The sequence below is a fragment of the Alosa alosa genome, chromosome 19 (assembly GCF_017589495.1).
Source record: "Alosa alosa isolate M-15738 ecotype Scorff River chromosome 19, AALO_Geno_1.1, whole genome shotgun sequence".
In the NCBI taxonomy this organism is placed as follows: Eukaryota; Metazoa; Chordata; class Actinopteri; order Clupeiformes; family Clupeidae; genus Alosa; species Alosa alosa.
This window is the reverse complement of record NC_063207.1, coordinates 13,333,827-13,361,326: the sequence shown is the minus strand read 5'-3', so window position 1 is coordinate 13,361,326 and position 27,500 is coordinate 13,333,827. Positions and strand designations below refer to the sequence as shown.

General features: G+C 43.5%; 2 protein-coding genes across 3 annotated transcripts in view; both read right to left on the bottom strand.

The window, feature by feature from the left end:
* Positions 1-2,996: 2,996 nt before the first annotated feature.
* Positions 2,997-14,209, bottom strand: tmem229b (transmembrane protein 229B). 2 transcript variants are annotated; one of them, XM_048270712.1, is made up of 2 exons: positions 13,977-14,209; positions 2,997-6,080 (listed from the first exon to the last, which is right to left on the bottom strand). In XM_048270712.1, the coding sequence occupies exon 2, from the start codon at positions 5,998-6,000 to the stop codon at positions 5,416-5,418; it is 585 nt and encodes a 194-aa protein (XP_048126669.1). In that variant the 5' UTR covers positions 6,001-6,080; positions 13,977-14,209; the 3' UTR covers positions 2,997-5,415. The 2 variants fall into 2 exon arrangements, with proteins under 2 accessions (XP_048126669.1, XP_048126670.1); XM_048270713.1 differs by having other exon boundaries at positions 2,997-6,077; positions 13,977-14,208.
* Positions 14,210-16,725: 2,516 nt separating this feature from the next.
* mta1 (metastasis associated 1) overlaps positions 16,726-27,500 on the bottom strand; it is a 34,931-nt gene continuing 24,156 nt past the window's right edge. The window contains 11 exon segments of the mRNA XM_048270795.1: positions 16,726-17,497; positions 17,715-17,890; positions 18,520-18,672; positions 19,045-19,134; positions 20,547-20,736; positions 21,411-21,562; positions 21,805-21,856; positions 21,953-22,043; positions 23,424-23,482; positions 23,835-23,909; positions 24,520-24,720. Of these exon segments, the coding sequence (XP_048126752.1) occupies positions 17,781-17,890; positions 18,520-18,672; positions 19,045-19,134; positions 20,547-20,736; positions 21,411-21,562; positions 21,805-21,856; positions 21,953-22,043; positions 23,424-23,482; positions 23,835-23,909; positions 24,520-24,720 (1,173 nt within the window). The 3' untranslated portion in view covers positions 16,726-17,497; positions 17,715-17,780.

Here is a 27,500-nt window from a genome sequence, read left to right as displayed (position 1 = left end):
ATTACTGTCAAACCCTTCACACCTCTCAATGGAATCCATTGGGCCCTTTGTGAATAATCTCATCCAAAAATATATTGATGAAGCACCCCTCATTCCCTGAGTATTAGTTCCATGACCTTGGTGTTGTTAGTGCTATTCATAAACAGTTGAGTGACAGACACAGGACTGATGCCCCAGTACAGAGTTGTGGATGTGTGTGACAGTAGGACAATGTGTTTCGAAAGTTTGTGATGCATCACAGGATGCAGAAATGACATTTTCAGGCAGTTGGAGAACCACTCACTACTCAGTATTACAGTGGACAATCACTTTCAAAGGATTTTTAGAAGAGTAAAAACAGTTTTTGTACATACAAAACTCTCACAAACACAAATGCATGCACCCCCCCCCCCCACACACACACACACAACACACAGACACACACACACACATACACACACAGACACACACACACATACACACACACACACACACACACACACACACACACACACACACACACACACACACATGCACAGAGAAAGAAGAGAGAGAGAGGGAGAGCACAGAGAGATTTAGTGACCCCAATTATAGAGTGAGAACGGTAGAGTGTGACTGACGCATTTGGAAAAAGCAATGGGGAAAAAGTGAGGGAAGGGATTGCAAAGAGCAAGCATCCACAAGGCCACAGGGGCCAGTCAAAGCAGCCTCCGTGACCAGAAATGGCACTGTTTGAATATCATCATAACACGCTACAAACCTGCAGTATGGAAAAGAAAGAAACTGTAAGAGCTGCAACGAAAAGAGAGAGAGAGAGAGAGAGAGAGAGAGAGAGAGAGAGAGAGAGATGGAGAGATGGAATGATGAAGAGAGAAGTGAGAGTGAGAGGGTAGGAGTTGGTTTGCATAGGGCTGGGCTCAGCTTGGCTCTTATCTTCCCTGATCAGCAGCTGCTCACACAGGCCTGTGAGCGATGCAGCGAGCCTCACTCAAGGCCTGCTGGGAGTCCTGCCCATGTGCGTCCTTTCTGCATTATGTCAGTCCAGTCAGGGCCAGATAAACACACAGTGCGCTCACATAACGGCTAAATGCTGACGTATCGGCAGGTGCAGGTGGACACCGTTGCTGCAAAGTCAATGTTTCACCTCCAAGGCTGGCACTGAGACACTGAATAGCATACACGGATGTGCAATAGTCTGTGTTTCATCTCGCCAACACAGTAAAGGACCACTGATACCCACTTTCTACCCCCTTTTCAACCAGCCAAACTCCAGGGCTCCAGTAACCAATCATTGCATAGCACAATATATACTGTATGATCTCTGCTCGTCTCCTCTCTTCTCCACTTGGGCTGCACTCCAATGCAACATATTGCGTGCTTTAGAACCCCTCATTAAGCACGCTTAGAACCTGTCACTCAGCAGCAGACACAGAACCTATCACTCATGCTGTTAGCACCTTTTCAACACACTCCCCCCTCCTCAACCCCCCCCTGCCATTTTCTTCCAATGATCCCTGACATCCTCTCTTTTCAAACACAGCACAAGTGAGTGGCTTATTCTTAAGAATACTGTAAATAGCCACAGACAAGAAAACAGTGTGTATTATATCATGTGAATGGGTTTTCTTGGAGCACACACCTGCTAATCATCATGGGAAGCTTCAGTGGGGATGTCAGAGGCAGCCATCATCAGCCATTATAGGATTTGTGCTACAGTAATAGGTGGGAAAATGCCCTGAGGTTAGTTGCTTGACGAAAAGCTGCATTTGAAAGGAGAAAGCTATTGAAACGTACAGTAGGAGAAAAGACATGGAGCTGAATCTACAATGCCCTGTCTTTCTTCTTTTCCAGTGTTCACTTGTTCTACCCACTCGTCTTTCATTCTCTTTTGAGAATGCATCCTTTTACATTCATTTTCAGGGTTGTTGTTTTGTATGTTGAGCCATGCCTAAGATGATTTTGATGTCATGATAGACAATAACGTTGCGCACAAGTACACATATACAGAATGGTGATTCTGATTATTTTGTCTCAATATACTTTCATGTGACTTGTGATCATATGGAATTAGCACCAGCAGCAGCAGTCTCAGTTAGACTAAATTAGTGTCACTGAGAGTGGAAAATGCTTTGTTGGTGAGAGGTCAACATCTTGTGGTCAGTGGTTGACATTACACCCTTTCTCTAATGTCCACTTTCCTCCAGAACAGTTTGTAAGGGAGAGAAATGGTCTGTGATTAGGATATTTGTTCCAAATTCTTCTCAAAATCTTACACATTAGCTTTTAAATAAATAACAGATTCTTCATTTCAGGACATAGACTCATTCAACAACACATACCCATATACTGAATCAAATGCAACTGTCTAATATCCTGAATCATGTGTGGGTTGTTGTTTATGACTGTCCTTGGTACAGAGAGGTACCACCATTCTGTGTACTGAATCACAATTCAGTGCTGTAGAATCCATACCTCTAACTTGTATTATGGTAGAATGCTGCCCTCTGTTGGAGAGAGGGTGCATGATGTTCTGGCCATAGACCAAACAAAGACAAAACATTGACCCAATTGCTCTGGAAGCTTAGCTTCAAGGGACATGCAGTAATGTGCAGTGAGACTTTTAGCATAGTCACTGTTGGATGATTGGGAAAGAGAGAGAGAAAAACAGAAAGAAAGAAAAAAAGAACAAAAGAAGGAGCTTTGGCATAAGATGTGTCAGACTGCTTAATAGGATAGAGAATAAATGTGTGGAATGTCTATATTAGATAAGCTGCTAATGATGATACAACATTTCTCCACTAGGCGTCAGTAGCAAAAGTAACCACAACTGACTAGAGTCAAATTATGTAGAAACAAAGTCAGTACACATTATATAGACCTGAATTCATGACAAGATTTTTTTTCAAGTGCTAACAATATAGAAAAATCCATGATAAAGACAGTTAGTGTACAAGGAATGTCATGTCAGCATAAACACTTTGAAATTGCAGAGAGAAGTGATAGTTGTGAAACTCTGATCAGATGACTGTGACTGCATTTTATTGAATCAGTACAGGTGAACCTGGAGGTAAGTACATCAGTGCATTCAGTACAGTACAAATCAAATGTCAATTCACAGCTAGTCCTGTTTTAGCATTGCGTTCCCGGCATTATAACACACTATAGGTTTTAGTAGGCTTCTGACAAAACAAGAGATGAACTTTAGTGGGTACAGTACATTCGCAGGTAGGCAAAACCTATCATTATATTTCACTATTCAGATCATCAGGGAGAAGAAATACTGCGCTACAGCATACTGCACCAGCCATGCGCTGGTCAAGTTATTCATGGAATTAGGAAATCTGATTAATCATACAGAATATTAGTAATATTACAGTAATAACAGGATTAATGAAGAGTACTTAGACTTGCTGCCCTTCCATAACAGTCTGCTGTCCAAGCACATGTATTCAACAGCACCCCTCAGTCTGGAGATGAAGCTGAGATCAAAACAGTTCTGGATGAGTAGATTATGAACAACACCTAATCTAAGATGTTGATTAGTGTATCAACATCTCACCACATAACCATATAACATCTTACACATTGTAAGATGATACAGTTATAATATGTGGCATTATGGGAATAATGGATGCAAGTCCCAGCTCTATCAACATTTTCCTCTTTCATGGAACATTTTACACTCGGAAGTGTAAAATGACAGTGAATTAATCAGCCAGCTAGATTGCCCGTATACTTTCAGGACTTTCTCCTCTCTTAGATTGTCTGTACTAATATACTGACTGCTGGTTCTTCGCTGGTAAAACATGCACTAGCTTGCATAATTATTTTGCATGCACTATGACCAGAAAATGTGCAGAGGGACAAAAATAGAAATTCAAAAGGTTTATTGAAAATGTAGCACCATTGATGATTCAACCTTTCTTTTTTTCATCTGTCCAGGCGACTCTCCTTTCTTACGCGCATATGCTCTTTAATACACTCCCTTAGACTTCATTCCAGACATAGCTTTTTTCAGATTTGATCCTTTTGATTTTAAGTCAAAACCACTCCAGATGTCTTTGCTGGGCTTTGTTACGGAGACACACAGACATGGATGCATGGCATGTGCATATAGATTTGAAAAATCAATCACTTTAGTCTGAGAAGGAACTAGTTAACGTCATTTGGAAGACAACTGGTCTCATGCAGTTTCAAGCACATAAGGTTTTTTTGCGGTTAAAAAATATGACAACTGCTCGGGAACATAGAACTCAAACATACAGTAGTCTCAATAAATATCTACCATTCATTAATATATTAATTTCAAGCTACACACATGATTATTAATTAGATAAATATTAATAAATAACAGAAATAAAAATAAAAGCATGCGTTATCAACTGCTATATGCTCTTGCTACAACATACATGGACGATTAGAGTTCTAAAAGGTTTTTTTACTTGCTTTTCGATGGAAGGATTAGATTTTTCATTTACGACATGTCATTTTTTTTATGCTACTTTTGCTCAGTCTTCTCTTTCTCTCTCTGTGGGTGACATGATTGACAGGATGGTGACCTATGACCTATGATGCAGAGGTGTCACAGAGGCCCAGCTGACAACTTGTTCTTGCAGCGCCCACACATACACACACAAAAAAAACAAACACACACACACACACACACACACACACACACACACACAGTGGTGGTGTGTGGAGCTGCACTGGAATGGATTAGCTGCTAGTTCAGTTCTCTCTAACGTTCACTGCTGCAACACAGAGCGAAGAGAGACAGGGATCGGGCAGTCCTCACGGGAGGGCAATTGTGTGTGTGTGTGTGTCCTGTATGTGTGCGAGTGCATCTACGTGTGAGTGGGTGGTTATGTGTTTGTGGGTGGATGGTTGTGTGCATGTATGTTTGTGTGTGTGTATCTGCTTGTGTATGTGTGTGTGTGTGTGTGTGTGTGTGTTCATGGTTGTGACACTCCTCAGCACTTATTCTTGCACATCTGAAGTGTCAGTTGGCCTGCTCCTTCACACCAGCTCCTCAGGGCTGCATTCCTTACTCCTCCTTTCTCTATTCTCTCACCCTTCATCCCTCCTTCTCTGGCTTCTCCCTCTCCTCTGCAGTCCTTCCTCTACCTCTCTCCTCTTTCTTTCCCTCCCTCCCTCCCTTTCCTTATTCTCTCTCTCTCTCTCCTCAGAGAGGAGAGAGGTATGATATGTCATGGAGGAGGTGTGCTGCTTGCTAGTTGGGTGAGGTCTGGTGTGGGTAAGGTTTTTAGAGAGTGTGTGGTGTGTGTGTGTGTGTGTGTGTGTAAATGCTTTCTTCCATGTATTTCTGTTTGTGTGTGTGTGTGTGTGTGTGTGTGTGTGTGTGTGTGTACGTTTCCAGTGGCGGGCAGGAGAGGTCAGACACGAGCAGTCCTGCTGCCGTCACGCTCTCGTCCCGTTTCAGTCCACTTTCACGTATCCGTTCACACTCATCGCCCCCCTGCCTCCACGTTCCCCTCTTCCTCCACCTCCTCCTCCTCCTCCTCCTCCGGCCCTGCCCGGCTCGCCCAGGTCGTGGAAGCACAGCCGCAGCGTGTTGCGGATGACCAGCCGCTCCACGATGAACGAGGCGCAGAACCAGGGCACGGCGTACTCGGCCGTGATCAGGCCCATGAAGTTGTACTGGAACTGCGAGTAGTCCCACGGGCAGGCGTTGAACTGGCGCAGGAGCAGGCCCGTGCCGAACTCCCACAGGTACGTCCACAGCGTGTAGATGAGGCAGCGGAGAAGGACCGGGCAGCTGCCGCGCAGGCGCAGGTACATGCGCTCCACGATCAGGATGCACGTGCCGTAGATGAAGAGTGCCCACACGCTGGTGACCCCGGGGAACTTCCAGTTGCAGTGGACCACGAACTCCCAGGCGGCGGTGAACATCACCTCGCAGAAGTAGCCGTGGATGGCGTACAGGTACCAGCGGTACAGCGCCGTCAGGGGTTCGGGGGCTGACGCACCCGCGGCCGCCAGGGCGATCTCCGCGGACACCATCCCTGTGTCGGTTCTCCCTCTTCTATGGCAGAGAAGGGACGGATGGAGATGGGGGGCTGGTGGAGTCCCACAGAGCCCTGCTGGGAGAGGATGGGGAGGAAGACTGGGAGTGAGTCGAACCAGAGAGGTACCACAGAACAAAACAAAACTGTAACGTCAGGCACCCGGGAACTTATTTTTGACCAGGGGTGCTGAATAACAAAAATAATGGATGTCCGACGATTTCTCCCCTCCTGGACATGTTTCGGATTTTGACTGCTAAATACGTCATTTTAATGCGGTGTGCGGGTGATAGAGAGAAGTTTTAGAAAAGTCTTGGGCAGCCACAAATTCTAATGTTCCGCAACAGCACTCCGACTCCACTGCACCCACCCTAACCCAACAGAAGCGCACTTGACATCATTAGCCTATTTCAGTATAGCTAAGGAAAATTACTTTTCTGATCGTCAAAACCACACCAGAGATGTTTGGCTTTAAATATAGGCTAATAATCAGGCTGCAAATGATCTCGCAAATAATTCCTGAATAGCCTAAAGTGTGTCGCCTCCACAGCAAGTATGTATCCTAATAATTTCTATCTTAGCTTAATTAGTGAAATGATTTCACTAGCTATAATTTATTAATTTTGCAAAACTGTACAACACAATTAAAGTTTCTTTCAGCTTATCCATGCTTTTTTGAACGTGTAAATCGCATAGAATATGTAGGCCTATATCAACCGTAGGCCTACACACTTGATCAGTATCACATAGCTGAAACCACGCTACGGTTCTTACAGTAACTGACTCACGTTCACGTTGATCTCTATAACTGTTAATTTTTAGTAGCCTATATTCGAACCAATCCATAACCCTTTTTTGCTATTTGACTCATCATGTCAGACAGCAAATTAGTAATTATTTTAAAATATAATACATTTTAAAAATCTATCTCCTGCCAGCAGGGGGTGCTGCAGCACCCCCCTTCCCGCGCCCTTGTGTAACGTTACAGTACATGATAAATATTACCCACGAGAACACCAGGCTGGGTTTGTGGTTGAAGTTGATCAGTATTAAAGTGTAAGTTCAGTGTAAATTGACCCATAGTCCTATTGTTCAAGCTCATCGCATGCAGCCCATAGGAAAAATAATGAGACAATTTTGGACAACATAGAATAAGTTATGGACAGGCAGCTTAAAGCAGACCCATGGGGGCAGTGGGGAGTTACTTTCAGTTTCAGTTTTGATGCTCCTATGGGTACTTTAAAGCTCTGTACTACTCCCATACATGACCAAGACCTCCATTCATTCAGGTCTGGTCTGACCACTGTGTAGTGTGTCAGCCACCTGACACTGTGAAAGCCCATCTGATTAGTACATGATAAGCCTGCTCTGAGTAGAAATCCCCTCAAGCAAGTATGCAGACACACTTGCATGTACACACATACACACACCCAGAGAGAGAGAGAGAGAGAGAGAGAGAGAGAGAGAGAGAGAGATTATGGGGAAACCATATGGGTAGTGTCCTTCTGAGAGCTCCAATCTCAGATTAAGAACCAAATGTCGCCTAGGCGTGACAAGTACCGTGTTTGGGGAAAGATAATGAAACAGTCAAACACATTTCCCTACGGAGGCTTTAGAGCTTAGGTCCACACGGCTCGGAAGAACTAGCTCCACTTCCCACCAATATCACATTTCCATCTCCATGTGCTCTGCCCTCCCTACCTCTTCCACCTACTGTAACTGGCAACTGAGCTAACCCAACTCTCTCTGTTCATCTCTGTTCAACTTCACTGCAGTGTCCAACGCCATCTTCGTCTCCCAGTCCCTCGCCTCCTCCACACCAGATGTCTGTCCCACGAGGCTCTCGCCGTTGAGCTCAGAGAGGGAAAAAAGTGTGTGCGAGAGAGAGAGAGAGAGAGAGAGAGAGTGAGTGTGTGTGTGTGTGTGTGTGTGTGCGCGGGCAGCATGTGCGTGTGTGTGTGTGTGTGTGTCCATAGAGAGCTTCAGGACCTGACATGCCAGAATATTTTATGCTATCTCCATTTTATCTCCGCACTTAAGCCAAACAACCCGAAGAGCAATCAGGGCCATCACACAGACAGGAAGTGCTATATAGTATTCATGGCAACAAAAGCACCGAACAGGATTCTTCCAGCGGAGGGTTAGGAACTCATGAGTGTCTCTGTGCTTAATGTAGCTACGCACTGCATCACCCCACGAGTTGACGTGGGGTATTTGGGGCAATTTCTCCATCCATGTAAGGGAATATAGAACCGGGATCGTCAAACTAACAACACCAATTAAAAAAGACTAAATGTTATACTCCTGATGATCGTGTTGTGATTGATGTCCAGAGCATCTGGAATAGAATGTTGGATCTGGAACGGAATGTTAGATTAATCTTGGGTTTTAATGCGATAATAATAATAAGTAATAATAAACTGATCTGTATTTATGGGTATTTATACTCTCTAACTCTATTTCTCCCTCCCTCTCTCTCTCTCTCTGTGTGTGTGTGTGTGTGTGTGTGTGTGTGTGTGAGTGTATGTGGAGCATGCTATTTATAGAGATAGATATGTCTGATGTATGTCTGCTGTGTGTGTGTGCGTCTGTGTGTTTATGTCTGCTCATGATCCAATTGCCCATCACCCACTCCCACCCACACATATAAACACACACACACACACACACACACACACACACAAGCTTTTCAGGCTTTCAGGCGTATTGATTGATCCCCAGCTGAACCTACCACCCTGTTGACCGGGTGTCATCCCATCCAATCCCATTCCAGCTCAGCAATCCGTCCATCCTGTCTGCCTGCGTGCGCCAGTGCTTTGGACTAGCAGCCGTAGGTGTGCCAGACTGCCACTGCACTGAAAAACCCTTAATTGTTTGTGAAGGGTGGAGAGAGGCATTCATAACAAAGAGAGAAGTCGAGCGAAGGGTTGCAGAAATGCTGAGTACTGAAATCCTAGTGGGCAGGTCAGCAGTTGTGCCAACAGGGGCATGCTTAAGCAACGCTTAACAGCTCAGAGAATGTTGCGATGTGATAGGTCACAAGGTTGAGTCGGAGATGACAGCATACATAATAGGAGCCTACGATCCAGCAAACCTGTTGTTGTTGCAGCTCAGTTTATTTTTATCTTTCACTTTCACATACTTTGCGTTCATGTGAAGCAGGTCTGCAATACAGGTGTTCCTTGGTCAGATCACGTCTTAAATAACTGGACAAACAAATCGTGATTCCATTCAATGATTGCCTTTGGTGCACGGCACTTGAGGTGTAAGACAGATGGCTGAATGAACAGACTAATTCAATGGTAACATAAGCGGACAAGTTGTTTCAGTATGTTTTTGAGCAGTCTGAAGGGCAGGCTTGAGGCAACCTGAGCCATGTGTTTGTGAAGAGCAAAGACAAATATCCTAACAGGAAATGATGTCGCAACGCTTCCCCTCCTCTCCTCTCCTCTCCTGCTCATTGGCTCTCAAACAGCTCCGCTCAGCAGCTGGCAGACCCTGAGAGCATCCTGGGATTGATGTTTTCAGAAAAAGGAAAATAAGATGGAGGAGGCAAAATGTGCTGCTGCCCGGTCTCCTTCACCCTCACTGCCTGGGCTGCGTAAGCCTCTGTTTGGCTGAGACATGGAGATGGAACAGCCCCAAACGGGATTGCCCATTCACCCCATGACCTCTATTGCACGTAAAGGAGGAAGCAGTTACGCACAGGCTCTCATGAGCTGGCTAAATGTGCAGACGCGATGGTAAGGGTATATGTGCGTGCCCATGCATTGTTTATTGGACACTGTGATTGGATTCCGCAGCCCGCAAGTCTCGTTGGTCCCCTAGGACAGTATGAGGCATGAACACCTGGCACCTGCTAACTGCAGTAAAGGTGGCCATTTATGTGATCGTTAAAGGTAACATGTAGTGTACTTCTTTTAGTGTAGTGTACAGTGTAGAACAGTTTTAATATATCACGGCCAACTTATTAAGACCTGCTATGGAGCCATGAGTGATGTGAATGCCATTTATGTAAATTGGATGGAATATCAAAGGACTACAATGGCAACTATGACTAAAAAGCATTAATTGTGCTGCAGCTTGCCTTTATCACATGAAAATACTGGACCATGTGAGCACCTAAAACATCACATAATATGTTCTAGTATGTATTTTTTCATACTGTACTGAATAGCAAGTCTATTTTCCAGGTCATTTGTGATAGGTGTTAGCCTGACGAGCCAGGCCTACATTAAAATGTAGAGTCTGGGGACTCACCGTTCGCAGTGCTCAGGCGCGAGGGGCGGGATAATCGGTTGTCTTTCAAATTCCCTCTGCACGCAACAGGATATCCTACAACTCATGAGTCCTATGCGTTTTCCCTCCAGCGAAGCTAGTTGGCTAGTTCAAACTTTTGCCAACTTAAAAAAAAAGCTTAAAAAAGCTTAACTAGTGTCACGCTGTTCGCCAACAGCAACATCCATCTTGTTTGTTTTCAAGTAGCAGGGAATTCACGCTGAACCATTTCAACGCCATCAATCATTATGTTAAGCCCGCCTAACAAGGTCAAGGTAACTTTATTGTCCCCGAGGGGCAATTAATTGCACAGCCAGCAGACAGACATAAGGACAAGACACACAACAATACATAACAATACATAACACACAAATATAGTTAAAACAGTTTGTTTAAAATGGAAATGGAAGTCGGGATAAAAGAGTTTCTGAGTCTATTGGACCTGCATCTGGGGAGACTCTATATCACGATATGATTGGCCCTATCGAAGTTTAATTTTTCCAGCTCGCAAGCCAACGGAGAGTTGCTAGACTAGCCCGCTAGGGTGCGTCTAGATTTCTAGGCTAGATGGGTGTCATATTCACTCATGCTATTTGTTTCTGTCATATGACCTCTGGCCTACAGTGCCAGTCTCTATCTCTCCTCTCATTCTCTCTCATGACCTTTCCCATAGTGCGCTTTAAAACATCTTTGTTCAGCACCAACATTCTGTGAAGTGTCTGCCAAGTCCATGAGTCCACTCTCCATCAGCAAACACTCCATCAGGTACCTCCCTTTACGATCAGTGTGGCAAAATGCAGTTCCATTATTGCAAGACAGACACTTGGCCATTAGCCTCCATTTCCAGATCCATCAGGGACCTCTCTTCAAAGAGGAGACAACACGTTTGATGAACCAGCGAGCAGACACAGATAAGCATGCGGTCACAGCCTAAAGCACCACAGCTTTGACCACAACTCATATAGACCACTCCAATCTGATGTAAGAAAAATCCACAGCAAAAACTCTTGCACTGACATTGACACATATTTAATAGCAAAAAACTAAACTGCAGTCCATTAACGCCACACAACCAATACATTATAATAAGACTACACCATAAGACATTGCTAATATCATGCAATACCAAATGTCCTGATACAGAGTGTCCTGTATGAAATCATATTACAGGAATACTGCTGACCCTGCATTGGAGTGGATTGACCTCAGAGGCCCACATCAAGGCTTACCGTAAGGTCATTAGGGAAATTCTATTTAGTGGTTAATTTGCCAGCCTCTGCTGAAGAGCCTGTAATTTAACGGTCTAACTGGCGACACAAGTCCGACCTGAGATCGCCAGTGTCCCCCATCTATCTGACCAGTTGGATTTCAGCCTTGTGTCCCACTTGAAAATAGTGAACAACAGAGTGGCAGAGTGCTGAGACACAACTACAGTGTGCAGCCATGCAGTCAAGGAGTCTGAACAATCTGTGTGTGAGGCATGTCAAATCAACTTATCACAATGGTAAAGTATTAAAAAAAAAGCAGAACAAAATGAAACAAATCCCCTAAGTACACTGCCATGCCAAGACTCATTCAATGTTATTAAATTCTTAATCATGCCTTTGTGTGAGCCTGTGTCAGTGTCAGCTGCGTTAGTGAATTCTGCGTCAGGGTATTAAGGTCTTTCTTTTTTGTCCGATGGAGTCCGAATGAATCTCCCATCTTGCCAACTGGAGAGGGTATGAGGCCTGGTTCAGGGCTTAGAACCCCTCCGGCCTGGCTTACATGTGGGTCATGTCCATGAGATTAGGAACTGCTAGGGGCTTAAGAAGGACTCGCTATAGAGCCATATTTGTGCCAAGTTCCATAATGTCCCTAAATACCAGCACAGCAGAACTCTATAGGTTTATGTAAAAAACACATATTCATTCTCAAGAGTGGTGTCAATAGGAATCTCCTCTCGTTAATCCATAATATGCACATGGAATACCCCAATAAGCACTCTGATTAACAAACATAGGTTTAAGTGTGTGTCTGTGTGTGTGTCCTTGCGTGTGTGTGTGTGTGTGTGTGTGTGTGTGTGTGTGTGTGTGTGTTGGTTTGTGTGTGTGTGTGTGTGTGTGCGTGTGTGAAGAAATACTTATATATGACAGCATGACAGACCACAGAAGTGTACAGATTGGATCACCTGTGCAAGCCTGATTCAGAAAATTCCTTTTCACTGACTAACTCAAATCATTAACAATATGAAGAGATGCTCTTTTCACTGAGAGCTGGTATATCATTTGGCATAATGTTCAGTAGGTCTATAATCATCTTATCAACGGGCTAAACCTAGTCCTAACACTTAAAATAATGTATTGATCCTGGATCAAATGACAATATAACAATACACAAATGACTACTAAAACATCTCAGATGTGCTGTATTTTTTATCCTTCAGATATGGAAAATAACAACCCCCTTATAGCACTTTTTAAAACAGTGAATACATAGGACAATCTGTACTGTGACCTACACGTAGTTAATTTTAGCTGAAGCCTGCTATATCTTGCCAGACATCTTGACAAGCACACACGGGCACGTGTACCTGCAGAGTGCAGATAGTACATTTTGTTAAAACGAACGCCACTGCGAAGGATAGTTCGTGGTACGCAATGACCTTTCCATCCCTATCTCACTCGCACTCGACTGTCCCAGCAGACAGCTCTGCTCACATCATTGTGCCCACTCTGGGCTTGCGGTCGGGCGCTGACAGCAGTGCTGAAGACGCACGGAAAAAATCTCTCTAACTCCAGTACTTTGTTTTAGACACGCAATCATGCCTTTCTTTCCCTTTGTATTTGAAGCTTGTAAACGATTGGTTGCCAGCTCGGAGATCCTTATAGGGTGCTTGAACGGCCCCTACGGTCGGTTATGTATTTTGAGGGGTGCACACATGACTGGAGTGCTCAAGTTCTTGCAAGCCCGTTTTCCTACCGACCCGGTAGTTTCACAAAGGATCAGCAAAAGAGGAAAATACGAAAATATTTTTTGGCAGCGCTGTACACACATAAATAATCTTCCCTGCCGGTTTTTGAGCTATATCAGAGCAGGCCTCGGCGGACGTGGGAGACCACAGTCGCTGCAGCATCAGCGCACCGGCCGGAGAAGGATCAAATGATTCAAAGTATCAAATGGTTCAATGCGTCACGGTACCTCATGAGGCCGTGGACAGTTAGATACCGGACGATGTCCCCCAACACGTTTATCCTTTAAGAGCCCATATTAAGCCTATGTTTACAGAGGCTTTGTACAAATTACAAGGCAGGAGTATTTTGTGCTGAAGTAGCCGGCTGATAGCACTGACATATTCTAGCCGGTGAATATCATTCCCAACTGTAGAAATCTCTGCTGTCAGTGGAAAATAAATATTTTTACGCGCAGTGACTGACACATCGTTTGAAAAAGTGGGACAACTGAGTTGGGAGCCGTGACACATCAGCCACGACGGATAGGACAGGTTTTTGTCAACAAAATTAACGTTGATTTAGTGGTAATAATGTGTCGATATAAAGGCGACGCGTGGCATCCCTGCAGGTTACAACTTACCCATTAAACGCAACACAAAAAACCTCATTGAAGCATGGGTTTGTTTGCAACACGATTGTTTTGGTGTACCGTCCAGACATCCGGCATCCGGCATAAACTGCTGTGAACAGTTACAGTGCTTACCGTCAATGTGTCCTTTAGCTGTAGATGTTTATTCTCCCGAAAATGAAAGAAGCGTAGGTATTCAGTTTAAAAGGCTAACATAAAGGGAAATGTCCTAGCTTTCCGCAGGTTTTCGAGCACTGTCGCTTCGGTCGGACTCGCTCTCTTCCCCAGACTCTCGCTCTCCCTCTCTTGCTTTCTCTCTGCTATCCAATGAAAATTGACACATTTTGACTTCACTGCAGCAGTTCGCAGCACATGCCCGGACTCCTCAGATCTCGCTCTGTTGCTTAACTCTTTCGTGACCAGTGGACTCCCCATCACTTACAGAAAACGCCTGCAGAAAATGTCAGAGGGTAATTTTTAAGTAAAATCTATGCTATTAAGTGAATTTAATTTAAAATATCATCAAAAATTATAGAGCCATACAGTGCCAATTAGTGCGCAAGTAGGATATTTTGTGCATTATAGACTTCAAAGTAAAGAATATCAAACAGAATGGTTTGCATTTTAATTAGCTTTTTATACACATGTAATAAACACTGGCTTTGTCTACACCTACATTATACATTACACCTTCATTATCCTGGGCCTCTGTCAAGCCATAGGCTAGCCTACATCATTTGATTGGCTTATATAAAGAAGCTGAACAAAGTAACTCCAAAGAGCTTGATTATAAAAATAAAAAAACCCCCTGACTCTCCTCACCAAAACAACTAAGTAGGCCTATGTTACAGTTAAATAGCTCTCCTGCGCATGTTCCCCAGTGGAGTAATTCTACATGAACACACACATAAGAAAACACCAGTGATTAGAGACTTCATACGTGACAAAGCCTTCAGGTCAGGAGCTGAGTTTTGGACAGGGTTCACTGGGTTGCCTGGATGTCATGGCAACCTTTCAGTGGCCATACAAAACCTCTCTGAGAGCCTCCCTGCCACTCTGCATTCTAAGGTGAGCCAAGGCAACGGGTCAGGATGAAAGAAAATGATTAGTCATTGGCCTTTGTTAGTCTTTTGGAGGATGAAATTGTGTCCATTCAAATTGGGATGGAATTGCCAAGAGTTGCCAGCTACTGTTGATGCAACAGTAGGCCCACTGATGATGAACATACATTTGTGTAATTGGTGGTGGAAGTAGTGACATATAGTCTTTATGTGATGGAAAAAGCCTGATTCTAGTTGAGAATCTAGTGGAAACAATCAACTTGATAATGTTAGCAAGCTAAGAACCTACACTAAGATATATGCTTTTGTTTAATATATTCAGTTTCCACGACAGCAGTCTCCGACCTCCCCCAATACCAGGGTCTAGTTGATGACACACATATACAGTATATAATTGCAATTACCATTATTCAAACTGAGTCCAACCCACATTAACCATGGTAGAACCATAACCTAGGAATTCAAAGGGTCTTTTTGAGGATCTTTAAACCAATGCCCAGAGGTGTCTTTCTGTTTACCACCTGCTACCCAACAAATATTTAATGGGTGGTGAGTGGCGTGAGCAGTGAGGGGAAGAGTGTGTATCCTGTGTCACTGGCTGACCACTCACCTGTTGGGCATGACAGTGACACCAAGCAAATCAGTCAGTCACAGAGGGTGGAGCCTCGAAAAAGCCCAGAGGTTCTTTGTGGGATCATAAGACATCTGGAAGTTTTGCATCTTTTCCTGAATGTAACTCCTTTTCCACTCAAAGAACACTGAAGGGCTCTGCATCTGTAGAGTTATTGTAGGCCTATGAGGAACTTCCCAAAGGGATGAAATCAAAGAAACATTTAATCATTGATGCTCACATTCTTGCTTCCTATTCTACCTGAGATACTTACAGTTTATACTTTCTATATCTTTTGTAAAATCACGTAAAAATGAATTAACAGTTTTTAGGATTCACCATCTATCATACTACCAAAACACTATTTTTCAATTTGGAGTGTACATTTCTCACACATCATGTTGCACACTTAAACCCACAAATAAAACTTCCAGATCATTGTCTCTCAAGGACATACTGGACTTCAGTTAGGAACGCTGTTTTTTTAAGGATACCCATGCTTCATCCTAAAGTGTTCTACCACCCCTATAAGTAACCTAATATAATAATAATAATAATAATAATAATAATAATAATAATAAATGTTTAATTTATACAGCACCTTTTTTCAAACCCAATGGGATGTAAGGCCACAGAGACAGAGGTTAAAACATTAAGTTTCGGGTGTTTTCATTTAGGCCTCGAAGTGCCCCAAAGTAACATCTACTTGCTTACCTTTTGCTAATCATAGCTTCCATCCTAGTTTGTCACTAACTTCTTCTCCACATAAAAATTCAACGCTGTTGATTATTCTGCTATCAGCCCCCTCCAACATTGTCAGACTTCACTATATGGGGAAACCTGTAACTTGAGCTTATGTTGCAAAACACAGCAAACAGCAGGTGTTCCACTGAACAGATTCACAGTCAGTCACATGACAGGGACCCCTGGCTAGAGTTCACTTACGGTCAAACAACATCAAGTGAACTTGCAAGATACAACCTGTTAAGATATGACTATGGCATAAACCTTGTTTTGGATGGAGGCTGTATAAGGGCCCCCTAGATAGCCATTCACTCTTTTCTACATCCATTAATTTCTGCCTCTCCTTCTATCCCCAAGTCCATTTTGATGTGATATTCTATTTTCAATCAGCCCATTTCAATTAAGCAAGAGTTGTGTCCACTGTGTACAGTGTCGTCCATAGGTTACATAATCACACCAGACGCAGAGCAACCAAATAGTCTTGTTTTTAATGACATCATCGAAGCAGAAGATGCATTATTTATGAAAAGGTAGAAAAAGAGCACGTCTCAGTCTTTCTCAATAAGTTAAATCCATCAGCGTGCAGAGGGGACTTAGAGGACTTTTTTTCTTTAAAAAACAAACAAACAAACAAGAAAATAAAAATAAAAACAAAAAACAAAAATCAAAAATTGCAAGCAAAACAGAGGGGGGTATTCATCCAGTCAAACAAACATACAAAAAAAACATCCCCTATCCTTTTCATGTTTTTGTCTTTCATTTTTACAGTTCGGAAAACAGGGGAAAAATAAGAACGGAAAAAAAAAAAAAAAACAGGGCAAAACTGATGCAGGTGGCCCTGGAGTTCTCTCGGGCCTCAATGGGCTTCATGTTTTTTTTTTTTTTTTTTTGCATTCCTTCAATTTCTTTTTTTTTTCCAACAATAAACTGATAAGCATATGATTACAGCTGATAAAAAAAAGAACAAGAATAATATTACAATGGCAGACATTGTCATAATAATAATAATAATAATAATAATAATAATAACAACAATAATAACAACAATAATAATAATGGTGATTAAACAGTCCTGTACAGACAGCCGAGCCCTCAGATAGGTTGAAGCCTATAACCCGGTAAGACGATTGGTCGGTTCCTGCAAGGCTCGGGCTCAGTGACTGGCAGAGTGGACAGTGCGTGCTGGCTGGTGGTCAAACACTGTGGACGTCATCTTCCCTCAGCCGCCTCCTGTCTGAGGCCTGTAACACACCAAACACACACACACTCCCGTGAGTTTTTTTTAAGGTCAAACGGTATTCCGTTTTTCCAGCTCACTGCACTGGTCATCATACAAGACAAATAGAATAGAACCTATTTTTGTGTGACCTCTACGCCAAGACGCCAAGTCTAATGACCATATAAGGCTGGATTATACTACTGTATGTGTGTATTTATGTGTATGGATTTATGTCTGACCTTGTCTCTGTGCAGTATGGTGCAGGGGTCACCTTGAAGGGTGAAGGGGTTGGGGGGTTGGGGTCGTCAGTCGAGCTCATGAACCTGGTCCTGCAAGGGGGGAGCAGTCCTGCCCGGCTCACACACACGCTTGGACATGATGTCCCACTGAGGGGTGAGCGCTTTGGGTTTGGTGCCTGAGAGACGACGAGAAGGAAAGAGAAGAGAAGAAAAGAGAAAGAGGAGAGGAGAGAAGGAAGGAAAGAGCAAAGTAAAGGAGGAGAAAGGAGACAATAAAGGATACAAAATAATTTAGCACGTAAACCTCAGTCAAGCCTTAGACCCATCCGCTCCTACTTTCAATGGACGTTTAAGTGTGGGTTTTGTTGTGTAGCTGTGATTATGTGTCTTGCAGAACAACACCCCTGACATGAAATCCTGCTAGACCATCATTTCCAGTAAATGCTAAGGAATCTGCCCTCTATTGGTAAAAACTAAACACTGCAAGGTTCAGAACGTAAACACAAGAAAAAACACAGTACAAGACATGCGTGCAGAGAATAAGCGCGCGTGCTACAAACTAAAGGAAAATGTGCATCAGGGGACTTGGCAGCCCTTTGGCATGTGTACTGTTGGGCTGGTGACCACAGGCACTTTCATTACTGGGTGGCAATTAATCAAGGGTTTTGGAAAAGAAAGCAGACTTAAAAGTCTGCATTCATTCCCTCTCTCTCTCCCCCTACCTCCCTCCCTCTCTCTCTCTCTCACCCTCCCTCCCTCCCTCTTGCCCGCTCACACCCTCCCTCCCTCTTGCCCTCTCACTCACCCTCCAGGCCGTTGTGCTGCTCGTAGTTGCGCTTGCCCAGGATGGTGGGTGAGCCGTTGTTGAGGATGGGCGAGGACTTGATGGGCGTCATGCTGCTGGTGGTGATGGTGGCAGTGCGCTGGCCCTCTGGTTTTGGGGGACACGGGTGGGCCTCTGAGACGGGACGGACACTCCAGTTACCATAGTTAAATCTAACCAGCCATCTCTCACACCAGTCACAACTACAGGTACACTTTGTGACAATTACAGGCAACCTTTCAACCTTACAAATTACAGACAAACAAACTAGTTAATTCATAAACATCCAAAGTGAAAAAAAAAGGCAATATTAGTGTTGCCTTATTATGCTTTTAATTCCTTTAAGTTATTTTGTCTCTTGCATGCCATGGTAGCTACTTTGTTTTAAAGACAATAATTCACACTTAATTGAAAAAGACTAGAGGAAAAATAAGCAAATAACAGTCAGATCTACTGTCAGGTGTGTGCGAGTGAGACCATGAAAGGCCCGTTCCCTTCTCTCCTTACCCAGATATCTAACCACCGATTCCAGAGGCTTCCTCACCAACGGTTTGAGTGGCTGCAGCTTTTTGGGAATTTCTGGCAACCGTACCACACCTATGAAAGACAGCAGAATAAGCAACAGGCAAACCCAAACCAGCTTCATTTCTCCATCTCTGAACCCAGATTCATCCCAACAATGAACCTATGGCATTATAATGAGAAAGCAACCCCAACAGCATCAAAGACACATAGGATTGGAAGCAGTTTCAGGCTGAAATATCAACATTCCCTCACTTTAGAACACAATTTAAATGTATGGGTAGTTTGACTCAAGGCTCTGGTATAGTAAAACTGACTGAGCTAAGCATTTTTGTTATCATGACCCACATGGAATAACATGACCCTTGTTACCAGTAATTTTCAGCTTATTGACCGAGTTTTATGCATTGCTTTGCAAAATGTGTTTAGCTATGAGATTAATACATGGTGTTCATTTGGATTAAAGCATGATCTATGAGGGGTGAAAATAACAAAAACTAAATTAAACTGTACTTAATAAATCGTTATTGTCCATTTTGAAGGATTCACTTTATTTAAGCCTCATGCAATTACATACGTTATCATTTACTTTAAGTGTGTTTCATTTACTTTTAGAGTTTGCTTTTAGGTTGCACATTAACCTGTCAATCACCATTAACTGTCTCAATTACAAATGCCTGGCTGCTAGTGCATGACTAGTGTGTGGCAACGAATGCACTTCCGTTTGATGAAATACAAGATTTTCTCTTATACAATTCACGGCACTTACGGTTGTGTTATTACATATAAAACTGAGGTCATGGTGAGATGACAAAACTAGCAGAGGGGTAGCCTGAGGCAACAAGTGGCTTTCAAGTAGGGGGGCGGTGGTAGTGTAGTGGTTAAGGAGCTGTGCTAGCGTGCAGTAGCCTGAAAGTTGTCGGTTCAATTCCTGGCTTCCACCGTTGTGCCCTTGAGCAAGGCACTTAACCCCAAGTTGCTCCGGGGACAATGTGATCCCTTGTAATATAGCTGACATATGTAAGTCACTTTGGTCAAGAAGTGTCTGCTAAATGTAATGTAATGTAATAATGTAATGTAAAAGTAACCAGAGTCTTTGACTCATGGCTAAGGCTTTCCTCCTCTTGGCAAACACCGCGCTCTCCCGATTATTCTCTTGTTTCTTTGTGGGTGCGTAATCCAGGGAACTCATAGAAAATATCAAAATGGTCGCACTCCAAAAATCTTTTCTTGCTTTTTAAGATCAATCGAAACATTTGTCAATTAACCCCTGTGCTTAAATGGATTAAAAAGCAAGAAAAGATTTTTGGAGTGCGACCATTTGTTATTTTCTATAAGGCTTTCCTCCCCCATTATGGGATGTAGAAACCATAGAAATGACTATGGTTTGGCCAGGCATGAAATACTGTTTTGCGACGTTTAGGACAGTTTGTGAAGGGTGACTATTCTACTGTATAGTACTGTCGCAGTTAGTCTTCGACACTCACACTCAGCCTTGATGGCGGCCGCGTTGACGGGGTTGTAGGGGTGCCGGCCCAGGAATTGGGAGCGCAGCAGGTCCTGGCAGACGCGGCGGGCGGCGCGGGTCAGGTGGGTCGCGTGCAGGTAGAAGGCCTGCCTCGTCTTCACCGCAAATTTGGGGCTGCTGCCGTGCCTAACCGGCAGGTTATGGCCACTCTGAAACACAGACAGATGAACAGACAGTTTCAGATGCAACAAAACCAATTTATTCCTCATTGAGAAAGGCAGAGAATACAATACTGGAATCTCCACTTCTCTATGCACATTGTATTATTTGCAGTTTGACAAAAAAATTGACAGACTAGCAGATGGTTAGGGCCAGAGCCCTATATATACAGATACAGCTCTGGGTAGGGCTAGAGTGAAAGCTGGGTATTTTGCTATAATTATTCTTCATTTTGCGAGCATTTTACCATGACAGTGCAATATGGCTTCAGAAAGGAGCAGTGTACATTTCATTTCTGCTTATATTTAATTTCATTCTTCTCTCTTAGGACATCCTCTACTCCCCATATCTCAAAAGGGAGAACAGGCTGTGCCTTCACTTCAGTCTACCACCCACACAGGTACGCTTTGTAATGACATGCTATAAAGAGGAACCGCTCCAAAAGCACAGCTTTTAGTTCTGCGAGTTTCATTTTCATGTGTATCTTTATTCATTATTTTTGGATACCAGTTTATGGCAGACCCCAAAATAAAAAGGGATCACATGACCTAACGCTAAACATCCATTCCTACTAGGACATCACTCCATGTTTCTTCCACACAAATAGTAAATCTGATAACTATTTGAACTGCATGGTTCTGGCTGAACAGGTGTTGGGACTGACCAGGTTGTTGCGGTTGGGTCCCGGCCTCTCCCCGTCCAGGCGTGTGGGCATCTTCAGACCGCCGTACTTCTTCCAGTACGTCCAGCAGGAGGCGCAAAGCCGACACTGCATGTTAGGAGGACCCCACGAGTACCACTGATACGAGGTGGTGGCTACAGACGACATTCACACACAGAGAGAGAGAGAGAGAGAGAGAGAGAGAGAGAGAGAGAGAGAGAGAGAGAGAGAGAGAGAGAGAGAGAGAGAGATTTTATTTATTATCTCTAATTACATATTAATGTTTTATGTATATTTGCTATTACGGATGCCTAAAAACCTTCCTCCGAAACGCAGAGTCTTGCTCTCTGCGTTTGCATGGAGGTAAAAATCTCACCACTGTTCGGCTGGTACTCACTGTAGCAGCTCTCGCAGGCGCGGCCCAGCACTGCTGGCTGACCCGACCACCACTGCTGCTGCTGCTGCTGCTGCTGCTCCCCAGGTCCCAGGCCACGGCCGAACCCCCGCTTTCCATGCTGCTGCTGCCGGGCCCTTCCGCCTTGAGCCCCTGCTGGAGCCCCTGGTGCCCCGCCGCCATTCACCAGGCCAGACAGCTTCATGCTGTTGGAGCTCAGCTGGTTAGGGTTGGGCTTGTTACTGGAGGGGAGGGAGTCAGAGGAAACACACACACACACACACACACACACACACACACACACACACACACACATTAACTAACATTTCACAAAACCACTGAGAATGAGAATACAAGTGTTTAGCGTTCTTTACTCAACACTACTAGTAATCTACACACTGAGTGGGGAGAAGGAGTATCATACGTAGATGAGCATCATACGTACATTAGATGAGCATTCTAATCTGGCTTTGTCTTTTGACCTGTTGGGTGTGTAGGCTTTGGGCTGTATTTTGCACACTGGCACATGTCGTAAAACTCTTTTTCCACCCAGCAAAGTTTAATTCGGTATTTTGCACGTTTATTTTTTAAACAATGCACCCAGGGGTGTGGCAATTAACAACCTAGGGAGGGGCCTGGCGCATTGTCTAAAAATCGCCATTGTACACCTGGTCAGAAGTCTATGGCGAGTTGTTTACATGTTATTTTAAGAGATTTTATTGTCAACAGGCATATTGGCAGGTGCATGCACCATCTTTCTATCATTCATGAATGCACACCAGTGCACGTCCATGCAAAACATTACAAATTGCACGATTACAATGGGAAACATAATTAGAATAAAGATATTACGAAATACTGTACATCTCATGATGAGTAGTTATTTACCATCATTTGCTAATTGGTAATGACGGTTAAAAGTGATTAGGGGAGAGGCGAGAGACACGTATGGAGCACAGCTGAAGACGCACGGTCACGAGATATAAGCAACTCCTCTGCAGGATAAATGTTGTTTTGTTCAGTCATTTGAGCAATATTTGGGTAAGTGTTGCTTTTTTCAGCCTATGTTTTCGATGGTAACTCATTGTCAGTCAATAGTGAAAGTAACTGCATTTAACTGTCTTGTCGTTGACTAACACCTTGTTGAAGTTAGTTTTACTTTGCCAATGAGTTCAAATAATAGACGAGTGCAAATGCGTGAAGGCTATGCTAGGTTTTAGTAAAGCATGGTTTAGTGGAATTACTATTCCATACGGTCTTGCAAGCAGCCTCCTTGAAATGCGCCGTTGAATGTCAAAATACCGATGCATTTATTTGACATTGCGCAATTGCGCCGTTAAAGGGAGTGACAGATGTCATTCTCATTGGTTTAAATGATGTTACGCCCCAAACACACCCATATGACTGATTAAAAAACCTAGGAACACCTTGTTGCGCCATGTGCTTGTCGTTTGATAACGAAACCCCTCCCAATGTGGACTGGACATCCTACTAAATTTGAATAAGCTTTTGACGAGTGAGGATGCGCTTTAGAATGTCATGATGGGGCCCTTTGTCTTTTGACCTGTGAATACTCACTAGTTGGGTGTGTAGGCTTTGTCTTTTGGCCTGTGAATACTCACTAGTTGGGGATGTAGACCTGCTTCAGTTTGCTCTCGGCCTCGGCTGCTTTTAACCGTTTCTGTGCCAAACAGAGGTCAAAGGAACATGGGTCATCAATTTATTAGTGACTGCGATCCGTGATGGACACAGCATGGTAAAAATACCACATGGTTATGAAAAATACCACAAAGACAGAGAGGGACACAGAACAATGTGCTGTTAACCCGCAAAAACAGTTGGAATTACTGGAGGGGAAATGTTGCAAGTTTAAGCCACAAGTCCTGGGATTCTGGCTGGAAGATCCCTACATGAAGCTGATATGCCAGATGTTGTTTTATCCGAACACAAAAGAACAAAAAAAAGGACAAACAAATAGCATCAAGAGATGAGGGCTGGAGGAGATATGACTGAGAAAAAACCAATAGACTTACCTGTTGGACATATCTGTCTGTGGTTTTCCACATGTAGTAATACTCAATAATACTGGTCAAGGACTTCCAAGGCAGCTGCAAGGCAGAAGGCATTTAACATGAGCACCACATTCTATACGTACACATACATACCACAGCTTGTCTTTTATAACCAGAAAGGGGTAAAACAATTAGCATCCATTCTTAAATGTCTTTATTCCCCCTCTGTGTTATAGAACCTGCAGTAAATCAGGTGTCCTAACTGGGGTCTGCGAGTTGGTCCAAGGCTCAACTCAGGGAGACCATGAAGAAACCCTCAGAATGAACAAAACAAAACTCTTAACAAAGAAACCTGCTGGCTCACCATCCATCAAACTGGGCCAAAATAGCAACCAGCAGGAGGTTGTCTGCTTTTAAGACAAAGAAAACAAAGAGGCCTCCATTGTCCGCATTGTTCTCCACCTCTCCTCTACTGCTTCACCCCTTTTTCCTTCTGCTCCCTCTCTCCTCAACAAAACCACAAATGACATCTCTCTCTCCTTGCCTTCCCCCTTTTCAACTCTTTCGGTTGGCATTCCTTTCTTTTCTTTCGTAACCCTCATACCCACTCTCTCCTTTTTAACTTCTACACTCGCTTGGTCATCTCGCACGCACGCACGCACGCCGCCACGCCCGCCCACTCTCCACGCCACACTGCTTCACTCACAAAGTCCTGCTGGATGTCGGCGAAGTCTTTGCCGTATTTCTCCAGCGCCTCCTCGAAGAGGTTGGCCTCCGAGGCGCTCCACTCCTCCATCTCGTCCCGACAGAGCATCGGGCCGCCTCCAATTTTCCAGCGCAAGCGATGGGTCCAGCGTCCATGTCATAAAACTAACCCGTTCTTGTGCAGCGTGTCCATGGCATGGAACTGCATGGAACAATTTCAACACTTAAGATTCATGTACATGGACACACACATATTTACACATACACACACACAGACAAATACATAAACAAACACATAAACACACACACAAATACATAAACACACACACACACACACATCTATACACACATATACATACACTGATGCTGTAGATAGATAGATAGATGAATAGATACTTTATTGATCCCCAGGGGAAATTCAAGGTCTCAGTAGCATACAGACAAACACACACACATTCACTAACAGCAGAAAAAGTAATTAAAAGGTATTTATAACATGGTCTAGGTTGAAAAGGGCGTCACTTAAAAAGTGATATACTACACCTATAAAAAGACGTTCTGTTCGAATTGCCTGATGACAGTTCTAAATCACTGTGCTGGCTCAAACGCTAGTTGGTAACCAAGGCAGCATTGTCAACAATCAACTTATCAACATTCCACAGCGTTGCGATAAACAGCTAAAAAAACTAACGCTCTAAAACTCATTTAGTATTAATAATTGATTTCATATGTATTTATTTTGTAAGTGACCATGGTATAAACGGGATAATGCCCTTCGATGCGTCCATTATCAGAAATAAATGGACTTCGCGGAAGCAACCTCCGCTTTGCGTCGGACAGTTCACACCTCATCGTCGTCCATTTATTTCTGATAATGGACACCTCGTCGGGCATTATCCCTTACATAATATAAAAACACAACTAAGCAATAAGGATAGTAGAAGATAAAGAATATACTAAATATACTAAAATACAAATTATACTAACACTTAATCTAAATCAATTCTAAAAACAAGTATCCACATAGGGGTGATTAATCAATCAAGAGGCGCTTGCAATGACTGAGGCAGGGACTGAGCCTGTGATTCTCTGTGCATAATAAGGTAAGGTAAGGTGCTCTGTGTGAGAGTGCCATGGTGATAGTGCAAATGAGTAAGTCAAACAGTTGCAAGAATAAAAGGTCTATATATATGTGTTATTGTATATATATATATATATATATATATATATATATATATATATATATATATATATATATATATATATATATATATATATATATATATATATATATATATATAAAATAATATTTAAGAAAAAGGTAGAAGTGTGGCCACAGTTAGGCTGTGGCATGGAGGTAGGGTTATGCATATGTGCTAATGTTGCTAATATAGCACGCAAAACAGTGAGGCAGAAAGACAGTGGTAAAAAGTGGCTAGTAGACAGACAGTATCCAAACATGGAGGGGGAAGAGGCAGACAGACTATGCGGAGAAGTCTATAACGTTCTACATACTGACGATCTGACCCGATGTAGCGACAATGTGAATCCACAGAAGCGCCGTAAACCATTTATACTTCGTATGCCGTGGTCACGACACTTAGTTGCAATATTCTCCTGAACAGGTGTCGCTGTTGTGAAAAGATTAACGCTAACTACGTTACACAGCAGAAGAAGCTGCATTAAGAAACACTAGTGGCAGAGAATGTAAACGGCTCTGCTATTAGCTAGCCTCTGTGATGCTACTTCAGACTTTGGTTGCTACTATTCACAACTACCACCATCATTATCATCTAGTTTCCAAGGTGTGCGCACAGGTAGATAGATAGATGGATATATAGATAGATACTTTAGTCATCTCGAGGGAAATTTTAATAATTTAAACAGTTTAGTTAGCAGGCTAGCTAGCTAGCAGCTGGCTGAGTTTGTGTAATTTCCTGAAGTGGAAAGAGATTTTGTTCAGGCCTTAATAGATATCCTTTGTTTGAAAATAAATGGTTTCTATTCTTTCCTCTTAATTCCATGTGTTGTTACTATCGCTGGTAACTTTGTTAACTTATCCAGCAAACTATTAAAATTCCATGACTGTATCAAAACACTGCAACTCTCGCTTGCCCTCGAACTTGTCCATCTTCCTGTTTCCGCTTTGTCGCTAAGCCTGAAAAAAAAATGAGTGGTGCGCTACCTCGCACTACCTGGCTAAAATCCTGGCGCGCCAGCAAGATCTACGTCATTTTGACGTCACGGTGTCACGCTACCAGTCGGGTGCGTCGAGTATGTAGAAGCCCTATCTCTCCTCTTCCCTTGAGTAAAGCATTGAACAGTTCAATGGCCCTGGGGACAAATGACTTCCTCAATCTGTCTGTTGTGCAAGGCAGTGAGCGAAGTCTCCAGCTGATCAGGCTCTTCTGCTTAACAATAGTGCTGTGGAGTGGGTGATACTCATTGTCCAAGATGTTGATCAGTTTGTTCAGGGTCCTTTTGTCAGATATTGAAGTGATTGAAGCACTCCAGTTCAGCTCCCACTACAGAGCCAGCTTTCCTTACCAGCCTGTCAATTCGCCCAGCATCCTTTTTCTTTGTGCTTCCTCCCCAGCATACCACTGCATAGAAGAGGACGCTGGCAACAACAGACTTGTAGAACATCCTGAGGAGCTTACTGCAGACATTGAAGGACCGCAGCCTCCTCAGGAAGTACAGCCTGCTCTGCCCTTTCTTGTAGAGTGCATCAGTGTTGGCTGACCAGTCCAGTTTATTGTCCAGGTGGAGACCCAGATACTTGGGGAGGTGCTTACCACCTCCACATTGACCCCATCAATGTGGACTGGTAGCAGAGTGGGCTTAGACCTGCGGAAATCCACCCCACCATCTCCTTGGTCTTTGAAGTGTTGGAGTTGAAGGTGACTGAGTTTGCACCATTGCACAAAGTCCTCCACCAGGCTCCTGTACTCCTCCTCCTGCCCGCTCCTGATACACCCCACA

Bases quoted from the DNA above. Each gene is read 5' to 3' on its own strand.
- tmem229b (XM_048270712.1), bottom strand. From the start codon at position 6,000: ATGGTGTCCGCGGAGATCGCCCTGGCGGCCGCGGGTGCGTCAGCCCCC.